At 39.8% G+C, this 19,137-nt stretch overlaps 1 protein-coding gene across 1 annotated transcript in view; it reads right to left on the bottom strand.

Moving 5' to 3' along the window:
- Window positions 1-372: 372 nt before the first annotated feature.
- ano7 (anoctamin 7) overlaps window positions 373-19,137 on the bottom strand; it is a 27,195-nt gene continuing 8,430 nt past the window's right edge. The window contains exons 2-24 of the mRNA XM_079608976.1: window positions 18,747-18,900; window positions 18,384-18,441; window positions 17,893-18,041; window positions 15,963-16,070; window positions 15,741-15,877; window positions 13,600-13,657; window positions 13,024-13,134; window positions 10,405-10,570; window positions 8,336-8,426; window positions 8,140-8,236; window positions 7,882-8,025; window positions 7,596-7,733; window positions 7,410-7,508; window positions 6,814-6,916; window positions 6,622-6,733; window positions 6,494-6,548; window positions 6,202-6,299; window positions 5,954-6,108; window positions 5,476-5,681; window positions 4,281-4,417; window positions 3,475-3,565; window positions 1,382-1,501; window positions 373-1,270 (exon numbers count right to left, since the gene is read on the bottom strand). Coding sequence (XP_079465102.1) covers window positions 1,136-1,270; window positions 1,382-1,501; window positions 3,475-3,565; window positions 4,281-4,417; window positions 5,476-5,681; window positions 5,954-6,108; window positions 6,202-6,299; window positions 6,494-6,548; window positions 6,622-6,733; window positions 6,814-6,916; window positions 7,410-7,508; window positions 7,596-7,733; window positions 7,882-8,025; window positions 8,140-8,236; window positions 8,336-8,426; window positions 10,405-10,570; window positions 13,024-13,134; window positions 13,600-13,657; window positions 15,741-15,877; window positions 15,963-16,070; window positions 17,893-18,041; window positions 18,384-18,441; window positions 18,747-18,836 — 2,658 coding nt within the window. The 5' untranslated portion in view covers window positions 18,837-18,900 and the 3' untranslated portion in view covers window positions 373-1,135. The remainder of the gene's footprint in view (window positions 1,271-1,381; window positions 1,502-3,474; window positions 3,566-4,280; window positions 4,418-5,475; window positions 5,682-5,953; window positions 6,109-6,201; window positions 6,300-6,493; window positions 6,549-6,621; window positions 6,734-6,813; window positions 6,917-7,409; window positions 7,509-7,595; window positions 7,734-7,881; window positions 8,026-8,139; window positions 8,237-8,335; window positions 8,427-10,404; window positions 10,571-13,023; window positions 13,135-13,599; window positions 13,658-15,740; window positions 15,878-15,962; window positions 16,071-17,892; window positions 18,042-18,383; window positions 18,442-18,746; window positions 18,901-19,137) is intronic.

Here is a 19,137-nt window from a genome sequence, read left to right as displayed (position 1 = left end):
TGTGGTTCAAAATGGTTCTCATTCTGATCGTGTTGATCCTGTGACCAGCAGAGGGAACTATTGTTACACACATCAATGAAATGTGACGGATGCGTTCCAGTTCACATAATATATGCCGAAAGTACTTCACTGTTCACGGGAGTGTAAAATGGTTCGTCATAAAATCTCGCCTTAATAAACATCTAATTTGTGTGTGTGTGTGTGTGTGTGTGTGTGTGTGTGTGTGTGTGTGTGTGTGTGTGTGTGTGTGTGTGTGTGTGTGCGTGCGTGCGTGCGTGTGTGTGTGTGTCTTATACATGAATGTCTATATGCATATTATTATTTTTTAATAATAAAAAAACAATAAATGTATCCTTTTGTTTTTCTTTTATTATAAAATAAATGTAATAGTCTACAATAATTCACATTTATCTCCAGGATAAACTTTTACAGAAAGTGTAAATGACTATATAGGAAAGTGAAGCTGTCTGAAATATAGCCTACATCCAAATTCAATAAAAATAATAAAACTTTAACAACATGCCACTCTGAGCCTTCTCTGCCAATTCTGGTGGCCCATCTTACCCCAAGGGTATTATTTTATCTTGTTACTTCAAAATAAAAACTCTCACAAATCCAAAAATATTTATGTGTCCACAAATCCCACAGTAACAAATAGACGCACAACAAAAAATGTGATATTCAACATTATACAATGTCATAGATCAATATTTTCCAGAGACACAAAATTAGATCAATTAACCTCAAACCTTCGACAGACTAAATCGCACAAATGTTGCTATTCAGATGAAATGACAAAATTAAAAATAGAGTAACCATTTATCAAAAGTGTTGAGATGAGATTTTGTGTCATCTATGATCAGAATAAAAAACGAAGGTGGTGGTGTGGTGTGGTGGTGGTGGTGGTGGTGGGGGGTGGGGGGGGGTGGGGGGGCAGTCATCTTACCCTATATAATACACACACATTCAGTATACTATTTTCAATATGATACAAGACACACTAATTTGATTGTTATGTATTTTATTTAGGACAGCATTAAAAGTAGTTGCCTATTGACAATGAATAGGCAACAGGTTAAAAAACATCTATTCACTGTAGAGCCTGACTTATAAAAAAGCGTCATATATCACACAGTCACGGTGGAGGCTTGTCCTCGTGTTCAGGAGATGGACTGGAGGAAGGAGAGATGCTGTTTGTAGGACTCTGTATTCTCTGTCGCAGCTCGAACGTTTGCCTCTCCACCTCCTCCAGGACAGTTCTACTCAAACACTGAAGAAGAACAGGAGAGTCAATGTTTGAGAAAAACATCCGTCCCAAGACGGTTAATTAGGTATTATTATATTAATTTTAATATTTGATGTCATAACTCGTCGAAGTCACCTGATTCTCAGCCAGAGCCTCTTTGGCCATGTAATGCTCTCTTTTGATCTTAATTTCCACCTCCTCTGGAATATCTGGCACCATCCAGTCGATAATCCGCCCAATCATGAGTACAACATGCTGAAAACCCATCATCAACTTTATAAATTGTGTTCTGTTGTCAATTTAGAATCATCTATATCTCATTAAAATGGAAGCTTGTTTCCGTCACGAAATAATACATAAAAAAGCTCAGTGTGACTTTTATTTCACAATTCTGACTATTTTCTTAAAAAAAAGTCAGAATTGTGTGATATAAACTCGCAATTGCGAGAAAAAAGTCAGAATTGTGAGATATAGGGCCCTATCATACACCCGCCAGACGCTACGCAAGTGTGTTGTACTAGTTTCAGCCCGACGCAGTTAGCATTTTCACGTCCTGCGCCACATTTTTTAAATAGCAAATGCATTTGTGCCCATCTGTCCGCCTATGGGACGCTGGTCTGAAAACAAAGGTGTGTTCAGGCGCATTGTTGGCGCATTGCTATTTAGAGGAAACTGAAATAGACTGCTAGTCTGGCTAACACCAGACCAAGCTCAATCTTTTAAGATTGAACATTAGTCTGGGGAGTCGGGTCTGTATTTTCTACTGCACGAGAGGCATGATCAACGGGCAGAGTTCAAATGACTCTGTACGCAATTGGACAGTCCTTCAACCAATCAGATCAACGATCCGGGTGACGTATACCTTGCAGAAGCAGCAATGGCATCGAGCGATTTGTTTGCTAAACTAAAGAAGCCATTGAGCATCGTCGAGAGGTTAAAAGGAATTGGATTCGTCGCTTCTCTATCGTCATCATGTTAAACCCGCCAACAGCGCGCCAGGTGGATAAGCCAGTTTGTGATTGGTCCCCACAGATTTGTAATGGAAGCAGGATAGAAAAATGTACTGGTTTCCAGCCTGAGCTGAATCGAAATCAATTCGCCGGCAGATCGGGCTGGGTTTACCTAGTCTAATAGACTGCGCCATTGACCAACTGAGACCTGGTCTAAAGTCAATGGCGCAGTATTTTTTTGTTATTTAAAGGGCGCATTAGTAATTTGAGCATAGGCGGGTGCATAACGTGCGTCCACTTTGTCCCATATAAACATTGGACGTCGGATAGGCGTGATGATCATGTCTATATTGGGTCTATCATGTCTACATCTATTCGACGTCCAAACTAAGTCCACTATTTGGACGTCCAACCATGACCCAACTTGGACATCATATTGACGTTCAACATTTGACCTTTGAACTGGGTCATTTTTTTGGACATCATTTGGACGTCTATGACAGGTGCAGGAAATGTACATGATTAATATGTAATATTTTATTTATTTACAAATATCAAAATTGTTGTTATCAACATGATTAATACATATGAATACAGATTATTTACAGATAACTGGAGAGGCACACAAAGGTGTAATCCTGTAGCTCAAACAGTAGAGCGCTGGTACTTGCAATGCAAGGTTATGTGTTCGATTCCCAGGGAAAGCAAGAACTGATCGGAATGTAAATTACTTGGATAAAACTGTCTGCCAAATGTAAATACATAGTACAGAAAACATGTCCTCCACCCTTTTGAAACATGGGACTACAGTTAAAGAAGTTTAATATTAGTCTAAATTTGATGTTGAAAAGACGTCCACATAACCCCACGGAAGTCCCACAGACGTCAACATTAGAAGTCGGAAAAAGACGTCGCCTGGCGTTACAAAACAACCCCTTCAGTGGACCGAAATTGGACGTCCAAAAATGACATAGTAAAGACGTCACTCCAACATCACATTGCTCAGTGGGTAGGCTTGTTTACACTGCAGGTCTTGATGCCCAATTCTGATTTGTTGCCTATATCTGATTTTTTTGTCGACCGTCCGTTTACACGTTCTTTCAATTGTGTGACCCATATCCGATTCATGCGTTTACACTTTAAAAATGACCTTTTTCACAATTGCCTTGTTTAAATGTTGTATTCAGTGGCAGAAACAAGCTTCCATAATTATCAGAACAAATGTATGTGCAAAGTTTACAAAATTGTGTTTGGTCAAACTAGTGCTAGACTGTGCACCTCGAATATAATGACGAAACTCAGTCGTATGGCCAGCAGATGAAAGTAGTCTTGTGTGTGCTGTCCTTTCTCATCCCTGAGGCCTCGATATCTAAAAAATAAAATAAAAGTTTCTTGATTAACACTCATAATGGCTTATGTATTGAAATATTAATAGAATACCTGATTTAAATACTGCAAACAACCTAATAGAAATGATTTACAAGGTTTACAAGGTCATGGGCTCAGTAACACTGCAAAAATGTAAACGAGTGCATTCTTATTCAGCATCCTAACCTTACAATAAACAACATGAAAACAGCACGAAAAGATGTTCCCCGACTGACACAAAGAGCTTCTACTTCTTAGTTATGTGATTTCTAGGTGTTTCATAGAGCGGTACAAACATTAACATTAAAACGTTGGGTTCAGTTATTTCTTTTATGCAATCACTCATTAAATTGATCAAAAAAGACAGTAAAGACATGTATAATGTTACAAAAGACTTCTATTTCAAATAAATGCAGTTCTTTTAAACTTTCTATTTATCAAAAAATATGAAGCAGCACACTTGTTTTAAACATTGACAATTAGAAAGTTTCTTGATCATTAACTCAGCATATTGGAATGGTTTGGATCATGTGACACTGAAGACTGGAGTAATGATGTTGAAAATTCAGCTTTGACATCACAGGAATAATACTACATTTTCGATCAAATAAATGCAGCCTTGGTGAGCATATACAGTATCTAAATGTATCCCAATCCAAATAAACCAATCCCAAACTATTGAATATATAATCGTATATCGACAGTTTGGTCTTCACCTGCATGACGTTTGGTTTTGGGTGAAGGTCGCAGGGGCAACAGTGAGCGTGGAGTTGATGTATCCGCTCATGCTGCCCGCGCTGTAGCGGTAAAAGAGTCGTGGCAAGAAATCAGACGTGAAGGCAATCAGGAAAGCCTGGAAAAAGAACAGGACGTCAAACACGCCTAAACAGGATACACAGCCTGTCTAATTAACATTATTTTGGACTGAGATTTTTGGACATCAAAAGCTGCAAATGAACTCACAATTCAGTGTTGATCTGACTAACAATGACAGCAGAGTCAATGGCAGAATGTAAGGTTGATTGGGGAAATGTGCCAGTGATACATCAATCAGCTCCCTAGTTCAGGAGTCAGGGCAGTGGTCAGGGAGTCGGCCATTTTAAGGGATTTCTCAATCGCAGAATTCTTCCAGTGCACTGAAACGTTCGCTCGCTAAAGAGTCCCACAATGCACTGTGAAAACCAGGGAGCATCGATGCTCACTATGTTCCCTTAGTTCTGAAGCGCGAAACATAAATCACGTGAGCCAACTCAACACACATAATGATACGATAAATGTTTTTTATTTATTTATATATAGCCTACCAATATTTAATTATATTTCACCATAAACATGAATCGCTAGACAGGGAATTAACTATTTTCGGAATAGCATAATCGCGATCACATTTGTTGATAGGTTTCAAGAGAATGCGATATATCAACCCGATCTTACAGGAAAACTTAGGTGGCGGTTTCGTATCTGTAATTTGTTTAATGTATGAACAAAAATTTATTTTTATAATTTTTTTAAAAATGAAGCCCCTAAACATAACCATCACTGGGGCATAAGCAGCTCATAAGAAAATGTACTAATGAGATCGTAAGACTTTGAATAAACCACCAATTCCCCAAAGAATAGTTACAAACTGCCATGAGATTGTGTTGGTCATATTATAAGTATTCGTTTTTTCCTGCATATAGGCTCAAGATCTAACCTAAATTTCAAGATGATTCATGCTAATTGTCAGTGTTCCAGTAGCAGGACACTTGGCATGCTTTTTTCCCAATCACATATTTTAGTAATCATCATAAATTTAGTATCGAAAGCTTGAACACTCAAACTTCATCCTTTGAAATTGGACATTGTGTTCCCATGGAAATAGTTAACCATTTAGCGGGCTCAATTTTTTGAAATGAAGAAGACCCTTACATTGCTGATGACAGCCAGGTAGGAGATGAACTGTAGGATGGTCAGCCAGATGCCGATGTCTTGTGCTCTTTCCACAACGGGTCTGCGGTACACACACACAAACTTCTGGGCATCGAGACGCACCTCCACCCAGTTATTTATCAAGGCAAACAACGGAGCCAAAGGACAGGCTGCTACAAAGATGGTAATGAAGCCAAACTGCAGAACTGACAAGATAAAGAAATTTCATGAGAATTTTCAAATTTCAGCATTTCATGTGTGCTAAACTGCAGTTGCCTCCCATTTGAAAGCCATTAGCATTGTAGGCTTTGTAACGATGGTAATATATGTTGAAAATAATTTATTTTAAAGTGCCCCTATTATGCTTTTTCCAGATATTACCTTTCATTGTAGTGTGTAGGCCTAGCTGTGTGTGAGTGTAAAACTGTGTTATATTCGTGCATCTATAATAGATAATACAAGAGACATGAGGTCTCACCCATTTCTAGATACTCATCGAACAGCCCTTCACACACTAGCAGCTGGTAGTTAGTTTCCCATGGATTGATCTCTGGACTGGTGTCGGGGTCATCTATCACCTCCTGACTGGGAGCTGGCTTCATTTTCCTCGTGTGCCACCAGCTCTTTAATTTACTGTTGGAAAGAGAAGGAGAAAACTTGGGCCTATAATGAAACACTATAAAGAGCAAACAAAACGAAGACGCATTGGAAACATAAAAGACCTACGGCAAGACAAACTCCTTGATGTTGCTGATGACCTGTTTGCCTACCATGATGACCAACAGCTCTTGAGCAAGTTCAATGAGACATCCAGAGGAGCCACACTACATAAAAGAAGGACACAAACAAGTTACACACATGTATCAATGAGATATTCATATTCCGGATTCTGTATGCTTCCACAATTCATAATTCAGGGGGAAATGTTGCGTAATTGTGTATTGTGGCTGGCAGTGTTCATTTTATTAAACAAACAAAGGAGGCCTATGTGACACTTTCCAACAGTGTAAACACTCACATCCTCATTTCGGATTCCTAGGAGTGTGTCATAGTTTCCAGGGTATCCAACAAACCTGTAGAACAGATCAAACGTTAGATGAATATTGAATCTCCATACATATTCATTCATTCTAACTGCATACCCACCTTCCCTTGAAAAACGCAATGTAAACAGGAGATGAGTAGAAGTTGACAAACTGGAAGATGAAAACCTTGAGGATGAACGCGTCCTCGTATTTGGTTTGGGTGCGGTGCATTTCTAATAGAAGGAAGAGAATGATACTTTGTTGTGGCATAAAGAAATACCAAAATAGTACGTGTAGATATGAAATAGCTTACCCCATCGTGTCAGAATTTGGGCCAGGTAAGTATAGAGCCGCGACAACAACAGAATAACCAGCAAATTTAGCATAGAACCAGTAAGACTAGCTATCCTTCCAGCCTACAGGGGTGTAAAAGATATCTTAGTAAGCAAAGTTTGTTAAAATTGTCCTGCCATATGTGATTAAGCAATGGTTGGTTTACATCGGTGTATCTGTGTGACCTACTTAAGTTGGTAAAAAAAAGCACTCTTAAGTTCAGCTAACCGCAGTTAATATAACTTTAAACTATATTTAAACTGTTTCCTTTTACTGCAATGAACATGCAATTATGTGTCTGAAAACATTCAATTCTGTGAGAATTTTGTATATTCTTTCCATACTTTTGTGTGTACAAAGGTGTACCCTTTGAAAGGGTATCTCCCCCGTGACAGCTTTTTTACCTTTTTTTTCTGAGAGTGTACTTCTTTTTCACAAGGGCTTGCTAATGTAAATGTATATGCAAATGTATCTGATCAAAGAGATTTTATCAAATGTATCAGCAAAAATCACTTGACAGTCTTTAATCATTGTGAAAATAAGTTATCAAAAGGAAAGGAATAGAAAGAACCTTACTGAAAAAATGAAGAATGAATTATGAGATCTGTAGATAATGATGCTTAGGATGGACCGATACAGGATGATGCCGATTAGGAATATCAAAACGAGGGAAATCTGCATAAAGAAGAAAATTCAACCATGATGATAATGATTTTAAAATTGTGTTGGCAAGATTTCTCAACAGATGTGAGATGAACTAACCATTAGAATGACCACCATGTTGCCGGTCATAGTACGACTCAGCCGGTGAGTCTCTGGAAAATAGGGCTCCTCAGCCCCAGTCACAGGATTACGAACCGTCATGGGTGCCAATGCTGTAAACTCTGGTCTTGGCCTCTCCTAATGTCAGAATGGAAATATTATGGAAAAAATGGAGACAAAGCATTATATTGTTGTTATTCTTTTAGCCAAAATATTAGTTGCATTGCTCAAGCTTGAAGAGTAGTGCATATTAAAGGTTTAGACACTGTGTAACCAACTTACTCACCTCTATATCTTCAAATTCGGAACAGTCCCATCGGTGGGAGAGTATGGAGCTCGTGCGCTTCCAGTACTCCAGGAAGGTGACGGCCCACAGAGACATGAATATACTGAAGAACACAGTTCCTCCATTGTCAAATAGTAAGCCTGCCTATCGCAAATTTATGAACAAGTATTTTGAGTACAAAATGTGAAAGCTAGTTCACAGAGAACGTGAAGATGCCATAAACGATTTGAAAACTTGGTGTCCTTGTAGAAATGTCACCTTATAAGTATAGCAGATGCTGGAGAGGTTCCAGTAGCTGCAGATATTGCATAATGGACACATTACAAAGGCGCCTCCACTGGAGCACAGCTCTTCTCTGCGGAAAAGATACCAGCGCAGACCACAGGGGTCAAGGGTCAGGATCAGTGCTGGGTCATCAACATTATGGAGTTATTAAGTCTGTGATAATACTTACGCAGGCACATCGGTGACCATCAGCCAGATACCAAACAGAAATATAATAAAACCCACTACTGCTGCTGGTAATAACCAGCCTGTGTAGAAACCTACAGATGAGAAATAAGGACGGAAAGTTAGTCATAAACTGTCTCAATTCAAAGGCTGCATATGGACTCTTAATTTGGAGTTATCTGTGCCCATCGTCCCCATATGTGCGGTCCATTCGACCGCAAGTGGACTGCGAAGTGGACTTCACAGGGTATTCCGCCATCTTAAGCGAGATTACAATCCGAAGGGTGCGAACATGTTCAGTTCGAAGGGTACTGCGAACGGTGTAGGGAATAAGGGAACATTGATACATCAAGTCAAGTCACCTTCATTTATATAGCGCTTTTAACAATATAGATCGTTTCAAAGCAGCTTTCCAGTGATAATAGGAGATTATTTTGGCTTTACAGCAGCTCTAGAATAAAGTTATTGTCCAGCTAAGATTAGTTTTGTTTGATTCACTTCCGTTGCAAAGATCATTAGTTATTTACTCAGAGGCCGCTTACACGACACCGTTCTAACAGAAAACCCCTAACGCGCTCCGGCCCGCTCATCAGCACAACAGCAGTGCTTGGTGAAAGCGATACATCACTTCACAGGAAGTGAAGAGCGAAAATCACCCAACTGTCATTGCGCACCACGTCACCAGTCTGAACTAACCATAGAGCAGAGCCGGTGAAAGAGTTTTTAAACAGCTCTGCGAGGAGTTTGAGTATTCATTCATAAATATTGTTATTATTATACAAACTAGAGTATTTATGAATGGTTATTGCGAGTAATGTTCGTTTTGCATATTCTATTGTATTATATACAAAGTAAAAGTTGAGGCGCTGTCATTTCTTTTTCTTTTTCTTTATTTACCTCAGGAATGTTTACTGCAGCTGCACGTGTGGATGAAAGCGCACAAGTTGAGACTGCTACAATTATTAGCCTACTGTGTGTTTTGTATATGTGTAGGCCTGTTATATGATTTTATATTTATTTATATCATAATCTGCAAAACCCTGTCGTTGCCTTTCTTTGATGACTTTGCAGGGCATTCCAAATGTCGCCAGCGAAGTCCACTTCAACTGATACAACGTGGTCAGGGAGCAGTGAACATTGCGTAATATGTTGGAAAGTGTATGCCAGAAGTCCCCCGGATGATCTACTATTTATGGTGGATTTTCGAAGTGTGGATCCGTGCTCACTATAGAGGCTAATATTGCCCACAACCCATTGCGCTTTGGAGGAGGAATGACAAACACGAGTAAAAAGTGTTAAAAAACTACAAAACATGGCAGATAAGGGCGACCGATGGATGAGATGTTTAGATAAAGGTTTGAGTGACAAGTCAAAGTTTAACCTGAAAAAAAAAACGTATTTGTCATTCCTCCTCCAAAGCGCAATGGGTTGTGGGCAATATTAGCCTCTATAGATCCATTTGGCCATTGACCTTTTAAAATACATTAATATGCATTCATTTAAGGAGAGTCTCCGCATAAAAGACCTAGTGACTGTAGATCAATGTGCTTCTGAATTTCTCTCCGATACAGTAGGAAATTAAATTAAATTAAATGTGGAGGATTTTAACTGTGACAAGATGACAGACAGGCCAGTTTACTGTGACAGGAAGACGCAATTGTATGACGTGATAGTATGTCCCAAAGCTTGTCTACTTTTTGCTACAACACTCAAAGGTATCTACTTTTTCTTCACAAAAAGAGTGCATACTTTTAGGGAGTAGTATAAGTATGCAAATTGCGATCCAGTAAGGGAATACAATGGCTAATGCTGAACAGGTATAGATGACTTACTATGGAAACTAATCAGGGTAACTATGGAAACAAACAAGGCAAACATGAACTAAACACATGAAGAGAACATAGGGACAATGGGCACAGAAAACAACTTCAAAATAAGAGTCCTTATGAAAACATTGATGAACGCAGACACATGGCACATGTTACAGATAGATGATAGATAGATAGATAGATAGATAGATAGATAGATAGATAGATAGATAGATAGATAGATAGATAGATAGATCAGTCATACCCAACCATGCAAAGTAGAGCGCTATCTTCTCGCCAAAGTATTCGCGAATGTGATCCAGAGGTTGGTACTTTTTCCAGCAAGCCCAGCGAGCCCAGTAGTGATGCAGAATCTGTCTCATGTTGAGAGACTGTGGATCTACTGGAGTCCTCGGGATCTCAAATGAACCCTAATGAGAAGAACACAAATCATCGGCAGTTCAAAATCAACTTGCAAAATCAAGACGTTGCTTGGTGTCAGACAAAAAAGGGAAAGTTATTATACGTAGAGCAAGTTGTTTGCAACATGTCAATGGAATTGACTTTGAACTTTAATAGCCTCGGACATTGAGGTCATTGTAATGCAGCGTGCATCAGAGGCTATAATTAGATGTGCCACAGGAGCATCGGCAGGTTTAATTTTGTCTGAAGAGCAGTCCTGGGGCATCCCTAGTGCGGCAATAAAGTGCAGCATCTCGTTCCTGCGAGACGTTCCCTTTCAAAAGATACACTCAATGCTGCGCTTGATTTAAGTGCTATGGGGAACAAGAATACCCATGCTGCTGCACTGTGGGTGTCTGGACCCCTTACGGTTGTGTAGTGTGTGCTTACAAGAATGCAAAGAAGGTCTCAGACATGAGCTTGTGATGTCGACTCAAGGACGCGTGAGCCCGGAGTGGCTTGAACATCATCATATGAATGTGTGCCGAGAGAAGCTTGACCGCACACCTCATAGGCAAGGGCAATAGCATCACTCGCCCAATGTGAAATTGTCTGTTTTGTGGAAACCGCCCCCCTGTTACGGCCCCCTAGACAAACAAATAGTTGTTCTATGTAGGTCTGGAGAGCATGGACTGGACACAGTCTGTGAAGTCTCTCCTGATCCGGCTTTGTGAACGGTGGAGGGCAGAAGGCCTCAAGAGTGACCGGATGTATGGTCAAGAAAGGGACCTTAGGCAAGTAGTCAGGATGTGGATGCAAGATTGCTTTCACCATTCCTGGGGGAAAGTCCTGGGGCAGGATGGCAAGACTGACAGAGCCTGCAAATCCCCGATTATTTTTAAAGAAGTGATGGCCATAAGGAAAAGCTGATAAAGCGGCCACATAAACCCTGAGAGTGGTGTGGCATGTGTGCCTCATAATAATTTATCCTACAGGAATTCCAGAACTGAAGCAATCTGGCAGTTAACTGGATCTGCATTACGTGCAGTGTACCACCTTTCAAAGACAGCCCATTTATTGGCTTAATTTTTCCTAGTGGAAGGAGCCCTAGCACTTAGAATGGTCTCTATAACTTCAGGTGAAAGCCCAGTGTCTCTCAGTTGGTAACCTTCAGGGACCAAACATGAAGCTCGGGCCAGGGATGAAATATTGTCGTCGAGAAGAGATATTATCTCCAAGAACCATATTCTGTTCGGCCAACACAGCGCTATCAGTAAGAGGCGAGACCCTTGTTGGCGAACTCTGGCTAGAACTTTCAGGAGCAGAGCAACGGGATGAAACGCATACAGGCGCATTCTGGGCCATTTATACGCCATCGCATCGCATAGAGGGACTGCCATCAACAAAATGGGTACAAATTTTTATACCTGCCTCTGAGGGGATGTTGGACGTTCTGTGTCCTGGGTGATAACAAGAAGCAATGGAACGACCAAAACTTTGCTGAAAACCGATGCCCCCTGAAACACCAGAGGTGGCAGGGATGATATAGAGGTCTCGTGGGGCTATCGAGAAGAGGCGGGTAGATATAAGTGCCCCGTCCCGACTGTTTTCACCAAGCCACCAAACAGGCCGGAAGTTGAAATTGGGGCATTAAGCAGGAACATTTGACACGGGAAGTATAAGGTTTCCCCCATGAAACAGTTAACTCGTCATGATAACTCGTCATGGACGTCTTCAAAGTAGCGGAGAGACTGTTGTTTTCGTCCCTCCCCCTGGCCACCAGACAGAAACCTTTAGATCGTTTGGGGGTCTCTTGTACGCGTGGCCAGTCTAGCTGTAATCAGGCAACCGCACCAGTTACCACCTCGAGTAGTTCCTCAACCGGTTTATCATCACGTGAGGAGCGCTTAGAGGTTAGTAACTCGAAATCCAAACCGGATCCAAGAGATTCGTCATCCTTCGCACGATCCAAAGAGGCGCCGGGGCACTCTTCGGGATCATGTGAGAGGACATGTGGATCCGGAGAGAGAGAGAGCGATAGGGGCGGACCCGATGAAAATAGAAACGTTTTTCTGCGCACTGCCTAGCAATAACTAACACTTATCAGAATCTTGAGAAGCACACACACACCACACTATTGTCTGAAGACAAAATACTTGGTGATGCACCGGTGGCACATCTAATTAGAGTCTCTGATGTGCACGCATTCCGATAACGTCACTGTCCGAGGCTAGAAAAGTTCAAAGTCAATTCCATTGACGTGTTGCACACATATATTCACAGCTGGTCACGCACAAAAAAGGTTCCCCATAGCGCTTAAATCAAGCGCAGCATTGAGTGTAGCTTTTGAACGGGAAAATGCCTTAAAAACGTAACTAAAGTAAAATTTGAATGCATATGTAAACAAAAAGAGAAATCTGCAGATAAGAAGTGTGTTTGTTAAGGCAATGTTCAGATATGATGTAGGATACTTCTACAGTACCTCATGTAAAGGAAAAGCAGCAGTGAGAACACTCTCACTAACCAGCCTGCCGACTCCAACCTCCCCGCTCTTCAACGCCCCATATGGAGTCCTGGCTAATATCTCATATAGCTTCAGAACAAGGACAGATAAATTACAGAAAACTAGTAGATCAGTTACTGTATGGGAAACATGGTGGTAAGTAAAAGTGCATTAAGTGTTTTTTTTTTTACATTTTCTACATGTAAACCAATATACTAACATGTACTAACCCATACTGTACTTTTAATATCATGTCAGTGCTTTTATATTCTTTATAAGGGTGGTATTCCCTCATGGCGGCGTCCATTTTAAATTCAAATAAGCAGAATACTACTAATTTGTGAAATACATGTAAATAAATAATGGGATACAATTTTCCCTCCAATTAGGATGTTTCAACAATGACTTTGGAAACTGAACATGTTTCACAAAATGCAATGCACAGCAAGAGATGTCAGTATAAAGCCCAAGATGCGTCACATTAATTAGCCAAACAAACAAACAAAAAATCCTTAGTGCACTTTTAATTTTCAAGAACAAGCTCTCAAAACTCACTATCTGGTGCCTCTGTGTAGTCTTGAAAAATGTGTCCTTGTTTTCATGTCCAAGAAACCTAAAAGCAGCATTAAAGATTAGTGTAAGATAAAGTAAACACACACTTTTCCTAACGGTGTGAATACGTGCAAAAGCTTGATTTGAAATGATGCACGATAAAGATATTCAGTTTACAAGTGATATTTACACGAGACATCCCATATTATATTATGGAACAAAAAGTTGATTGTAAGTGTGTGAGTAAATATATGGGTCAGACAGTCAATTTGACACAGCAAGAACTTTGCATAAGTGTGTATTGGGAGTGTGTGATGTGTTTGTATTTAAGGAGGTGCTGACTCTATGCAAACACTAAAGTGTATGAACTGCATGTTACATGACAGGCTCAGATCCTCTTCGCACACAGGGTTACATGTTTACAGTTCACTATTTTTTAACTCACTTCCTTCCATCACAAACCACCAACTTGTTAAATGATGTGAGGTGCATATTTTGTAGACCTGTCAACAGCTTTGTTTCCATCCATTTATTTTTATGCAAATGCTTGGATATTACTTAAATATTCACTAAATGGAAACTGGAAGATGCACATAAAATCGTATTTACTGTGTTATGTACGGGGGAAAAAAGTCAAAGGCTTCCTCAGTTCCAGCAACGTTTTATTATTGTATTACTGATACTCTGCACCCGTTTCACGGGACGTGTTTCTATTCATGCTTTTTCTTCTTAGAATTTTGGGATATTGCACAAACAAAACAGCTGAGGGAAATGCAAGATGCGCTAAAAAAAAAATCGTAAAATGTGCATAAAAAACCTATGTGCTCTGAGGCAGATACGTTTTTTATTCGGTAAGAAAGCATGCGCATGAACTATGGGAATCATAATTACAGAACATATTCCTGGGTGTGCCATTTATTATGTAGGACAAAAGAGTCACATATTTCCCCAACAACTTTTTAATATTTTATTATTTATAAACAGTGTTGGTTGTAACACATTACAGGTATCAGATAAGCCTACTTTTTTGATGTAACGAGTTGTCACGATCACCAGGGGGGACTATCACAGACTATTGTCATTCTCTTATGGACTTCATCTCCCATAGTCCATTGTCCAGGTTCATCTCCATGACTGTTTTCAGCTGTGTCACCTTTACCTCATTACCTCTCTGCCTATATAAAGCCTGGTTACTCAAGCCCCGTTTACACGTACATGGTTATTTTGAAAAACGGAGACATTTCCCTTCGGTTGTGCCCCTCGTTTACACGCAAACGGAGAATTCTCCTCTGAAAACGATTCTTTCTAAAAACTCCGGCCAGAGTGGAGATTTTGGAAAACTCCGTTTGCATGTAAACTGAGAAAAACTGAGTTTTAGGCAGTCGACGTATGCGTATGCGACAGTATGCGACACAACTTGCACTGCGTCAAAAGTGCGACCTATATTTTCGGGATTCTGATTGGCTAACGTGGGCTTGAGCTTCTCGTTACACTGCCACCTATAGGTTTGACATGCTCTTGACGGCATATACACGGGTTCGTGTAAACGAACACTTTTCTGAAAACGGAGAGGGTGAAATGTCCGTTTATGAAAATAACCGGCCACGTGTAAACGTACTGTAGCCTCAGTCACTTTTCCATAAGTCTTGTATGATGGTTACACTGCAATTCTGAGTCATTGTATCATGTTCCTCCTTTGTCCTGGTTTTTCATGTCTTTTTTTTTTTATCTTCTGCCTGCTATTCTTGGATTTCTCTGTTTTTGCCTGCACCTTAGACTTAATCATTGTTTGGACTGTTTGCTTGTGTATGACCTGTGCCTGGACTACGATCTGACCACAAATCTGTTATGTTTTCTGTTCCCTGGTTACCAAATTACTCTAAAGCCACTAAATGTCCATAAATCTCCACATTTGTGTGTCTTGGATTCAGTGGCTCCTGTAAAGACCTTCGAACTCAAAACTAGATCTGAGCCCTGGAGTGATGATCATGTTCGCTCTTTGAGGCAGAGCTGTAGACGAGCGGAGCGCAAGAGGAAAAAGGACAGGCTCCAAATTTCTTTTGAAATATTAAGAGACGCATTATCCAAATTCCAGAAGGCAGTGAAAGTAGCAAAGTCCCTTTTTGGATCAGTATGGATCGTACCTCTCTAGTTTATTGCTGCGGAACTGGCAGGTGTAGTAGTCCGGTGGGAGGTTGGGCACATCTTGTGCCATTATGTTTGGGATGTGCAGTTTTTCTAGGATGTTCTCAGACCAGTTTGATATTGGAGTTGTCACAACCTGAAATCACCCAAAAGAGAGATAGTTGAGATATATTGAGTATATGTATAATGTACTGTGTGATAGTAAAGATCAGGTGCTTTACCTGTAATGGCACTCGGAGGCTGATCTCCTCAGCATAATAACACAGAACATTCCAGGGTGCGTTCAGAAGGACATAAGTAGTCTTTGTTTTCCCCTGCACGACCTCTTTCTGAGACGCATTCACAGTGGGAGAAAGACATCACATTAGAAAGTGTACTTTTCTAATGTGTTTATATTCAGTTCAACATGTAGGAAATATATCAGTGTTTTTGATTCATACGATATAAATGAAAGGTGTCCAATGTTGTTCCAAGAGTGCTGAATCTCAGCTTTGCTTATATACAATGCACTGCAAAAACCCACATATATTTGTAGTATATAATATATTTTTAGTTACACATCTCAAAAGATGAAATTTAGTAATCCTAAAAAATATTAACTTTAAATGTAAAATTTAAGTGCCCCAGCACTTAATCTTGAAAAAAAGTGTGGTTATCCATTATTTTAAGGTGTCCTTGTTACAGTCTAACTATACATTAAAGAACTGAGTAATATTGATTATGTACATGTTTGTTCTTAGGGTTAGAACATATGATCAGGTATTAGGTAGGCCTATATATAATACAGATCAGGTAATATATATATTTATATACAGGTACTGGTCATATAATTAGAATATCATCAAAAAGTGTATTTATTTCAAGAATTCAACTTAACAGGTGAAACTAATATATTATATAGACTCATTACATGCAAAGTGAGATATTTCAAGCCTTTATTTGTTATAATTTTGATGATTATGGCTTACAGCTTATGAAACCCACGAAATCAAAATCCCAGAAAATTAGAATATTACATGAAATCACACAGTAATTATACAGTAATAGCATGGTCATTGAACCAGGTTTTGGTTCTTTTGGCAGTGTGGGCAGGTGCAAATCCTGCAGGAAAATGAAGGAAGCATGAAGTGCTCTGAAGATGTCCTGGTAGACGGCTGCGTTGACTCTGGATTTAATAAAGCACAGTGGACCAAAGTCCTCTTTTCTGATGCGAGCAAATTTTGCATCTCATTTGGAAATCGCGGTCCCAGAGTCTGGAGGAAGAGAGGAGAGGCACAGAATCCACGTTGCTTGAAGTCCAGTGTGAAGTTTCCACAGTCAGTGATGGTTTGGGGAGCCATGTCATCTGCTGGCGTTGGTCCACTGTGTTTTCTGAGGTCCAAGGTCAACGCATCCGTCTACCAGGAAGTTTTAGAGCACTTCATGCTTCCGGCTGCTGACCAACTTTATGGAGATGCAGATTTAACTTTCCAACAGGACTTGGCACCTGCACACAGTGCCAAAGCCACCAGTACCTGGTTTAAGGACCATGGTATCCCTGTTCTTAATTGGCCAGCAAACTCGCCTGACCTTAACCCTGTAGAAGATCTATGGGGTATTGTGAAGAGGAAGATGTGATACGCCAGACCCAACAATGCAGAAGAGCTGAAGGCCACTATCAGAGCTCTCATAACACCTGAGCAGTGCCACAGACTGACCGACTCCATCACGCCGCATTGCTGCAGTAATTCAGGCAAAAGGAGCCGCAACTAAGTATTGAGTGCTGTACATCCTCATACTTTTCATGTTCATACTTTCAGTTGGCCAGCATTTCTAAAAATCCTTTTTTTTGTATTGGTCTTAAGTAATATTCAAATTTTCTGAGATACTGAATTTGGGATTTTCATTAGTTGTCAGTCGTAATCATCAAAATTAAAAGAAATAAACGTTTGAAATATATCAGTCTGTGTGTAATGAATGAATATAATATACAAGTTTCACTTTTTGAATGGAATTACTGAATTAAATCAACTTTTTCATGATATTCTAATTATATGACCAGCACCTGTATATATATATGATGGCCTACCTCGCATTCGTAATATGGCTGCAACCCAAATTTAGTTCTTAAACTGAATTTAATGTGCATGTAAACGTTGTCATACTGTATACCGTCTCCTGGTGAAGGCCGGCAGTCTGGAGTCTGGAAAGAAATTCGGTCCTCCATTTCCTCTGTGTATCACGCGAGGAACCGGACGAGAGTTCTTCCAATTCTGCCGGCTTCAAGGGGTTCACAGATTCCTCCCAAACCAAGACAAAATCTGTCATCAAAAAAATAAAATAAACATATTTATCAAATGAATTAAAATTCTAAATGCTTTCATAAGAGGCTAACGTTTTCATAAATAACAATTTATCAAACATGCATATAGCTTGGCATTATACTGATGAATCTCATACAGGAAACACATAGGAAACATTGTAAGTAGAGAAAGCGAAAGTCTCTAAAATATCTTTTTTTTTGACAAATTCGTTGTCAAACTGATTGCAAATTACATGATCAACTCTCTACTCTCAGAATTGCAAGTTTCAAGCCAATCTCATGTACTTTTATAGACACAGAAGACAGCCTTTTCCTTTATGTTCTCCCCCATGATACTCACCGATGCGGGTGACCCCATCACTGAACACGTTCTTGTTTTCCTGAGGTGCCACACATGTCTGTGAAAAACATGAACACCTCTCCATAATCAGTATCAATATGAAGAACTGATATATCCATGCGTACAAACCTCAGAGAATGATCTTAACAAGAACATTCCTCGGAAAAGCCTCTAATGTGTCTTACTCTTATCAGGGATATTAGGGTGGAGTGGCGGAGGGTGATGGATGCGAGGAAATTTGGCATGTTTGTGTTACATTGTTAACTCGTAATTAGCTTCCTCTCTTTGTGACCGCTGATGAATTTTGTAAAACAACCTGCACTTTTTTTTTCCCCAACTCAAGATAACAGACAATTGTAGTACCTCCACGCTCCCGTAGGTTTGTTCGGGGTGGTCCGAGAGGGTGATAAGTGTGGCGCTGTCCTCCACTGTATTCTTCTTCCTTTTCATCATTATCTCAAAAGAGCCAGTTTACGTCTGTGTTGTCTGACCGCCAATCTGAAAATGTTCTGTCCCCCTTTAAAACATGATGCAATGATTCAGTAATTATTTGGCAATAAATTATATAACAAAAATACACAATCTGGCATTTTCAACTACCGGTCAAAAGTTTGGAATAATTCATATTTTTGAGGAAACTGATTTTATATTATTTTCAGGATTATTTGATGAATAGAAATTAGAAAAGGACAGCATTTATTTGGAAAAAAATACATATATATTTTTTTTTCTTTACTGTCACTTTTGATGAATT

This window comes from Phoxinus phoxinus (genome assembly GCF_949152265.1).
Source record: "Phoxinus phoxinus genome assembly, chromosome: 4".
In the NCBI taxonomy this organism is placed as follows: Eukaryota; Metazoa; Chordata; class Actinopteri; order Cypriniformes; family Leuciscidae; genus Phoxinus; species Phoxinus phoxinus.
Note: the sequence above shows the minus strand (reverse complement) of the source record. Positions and strands in the feature narration are given on the sequence as shown.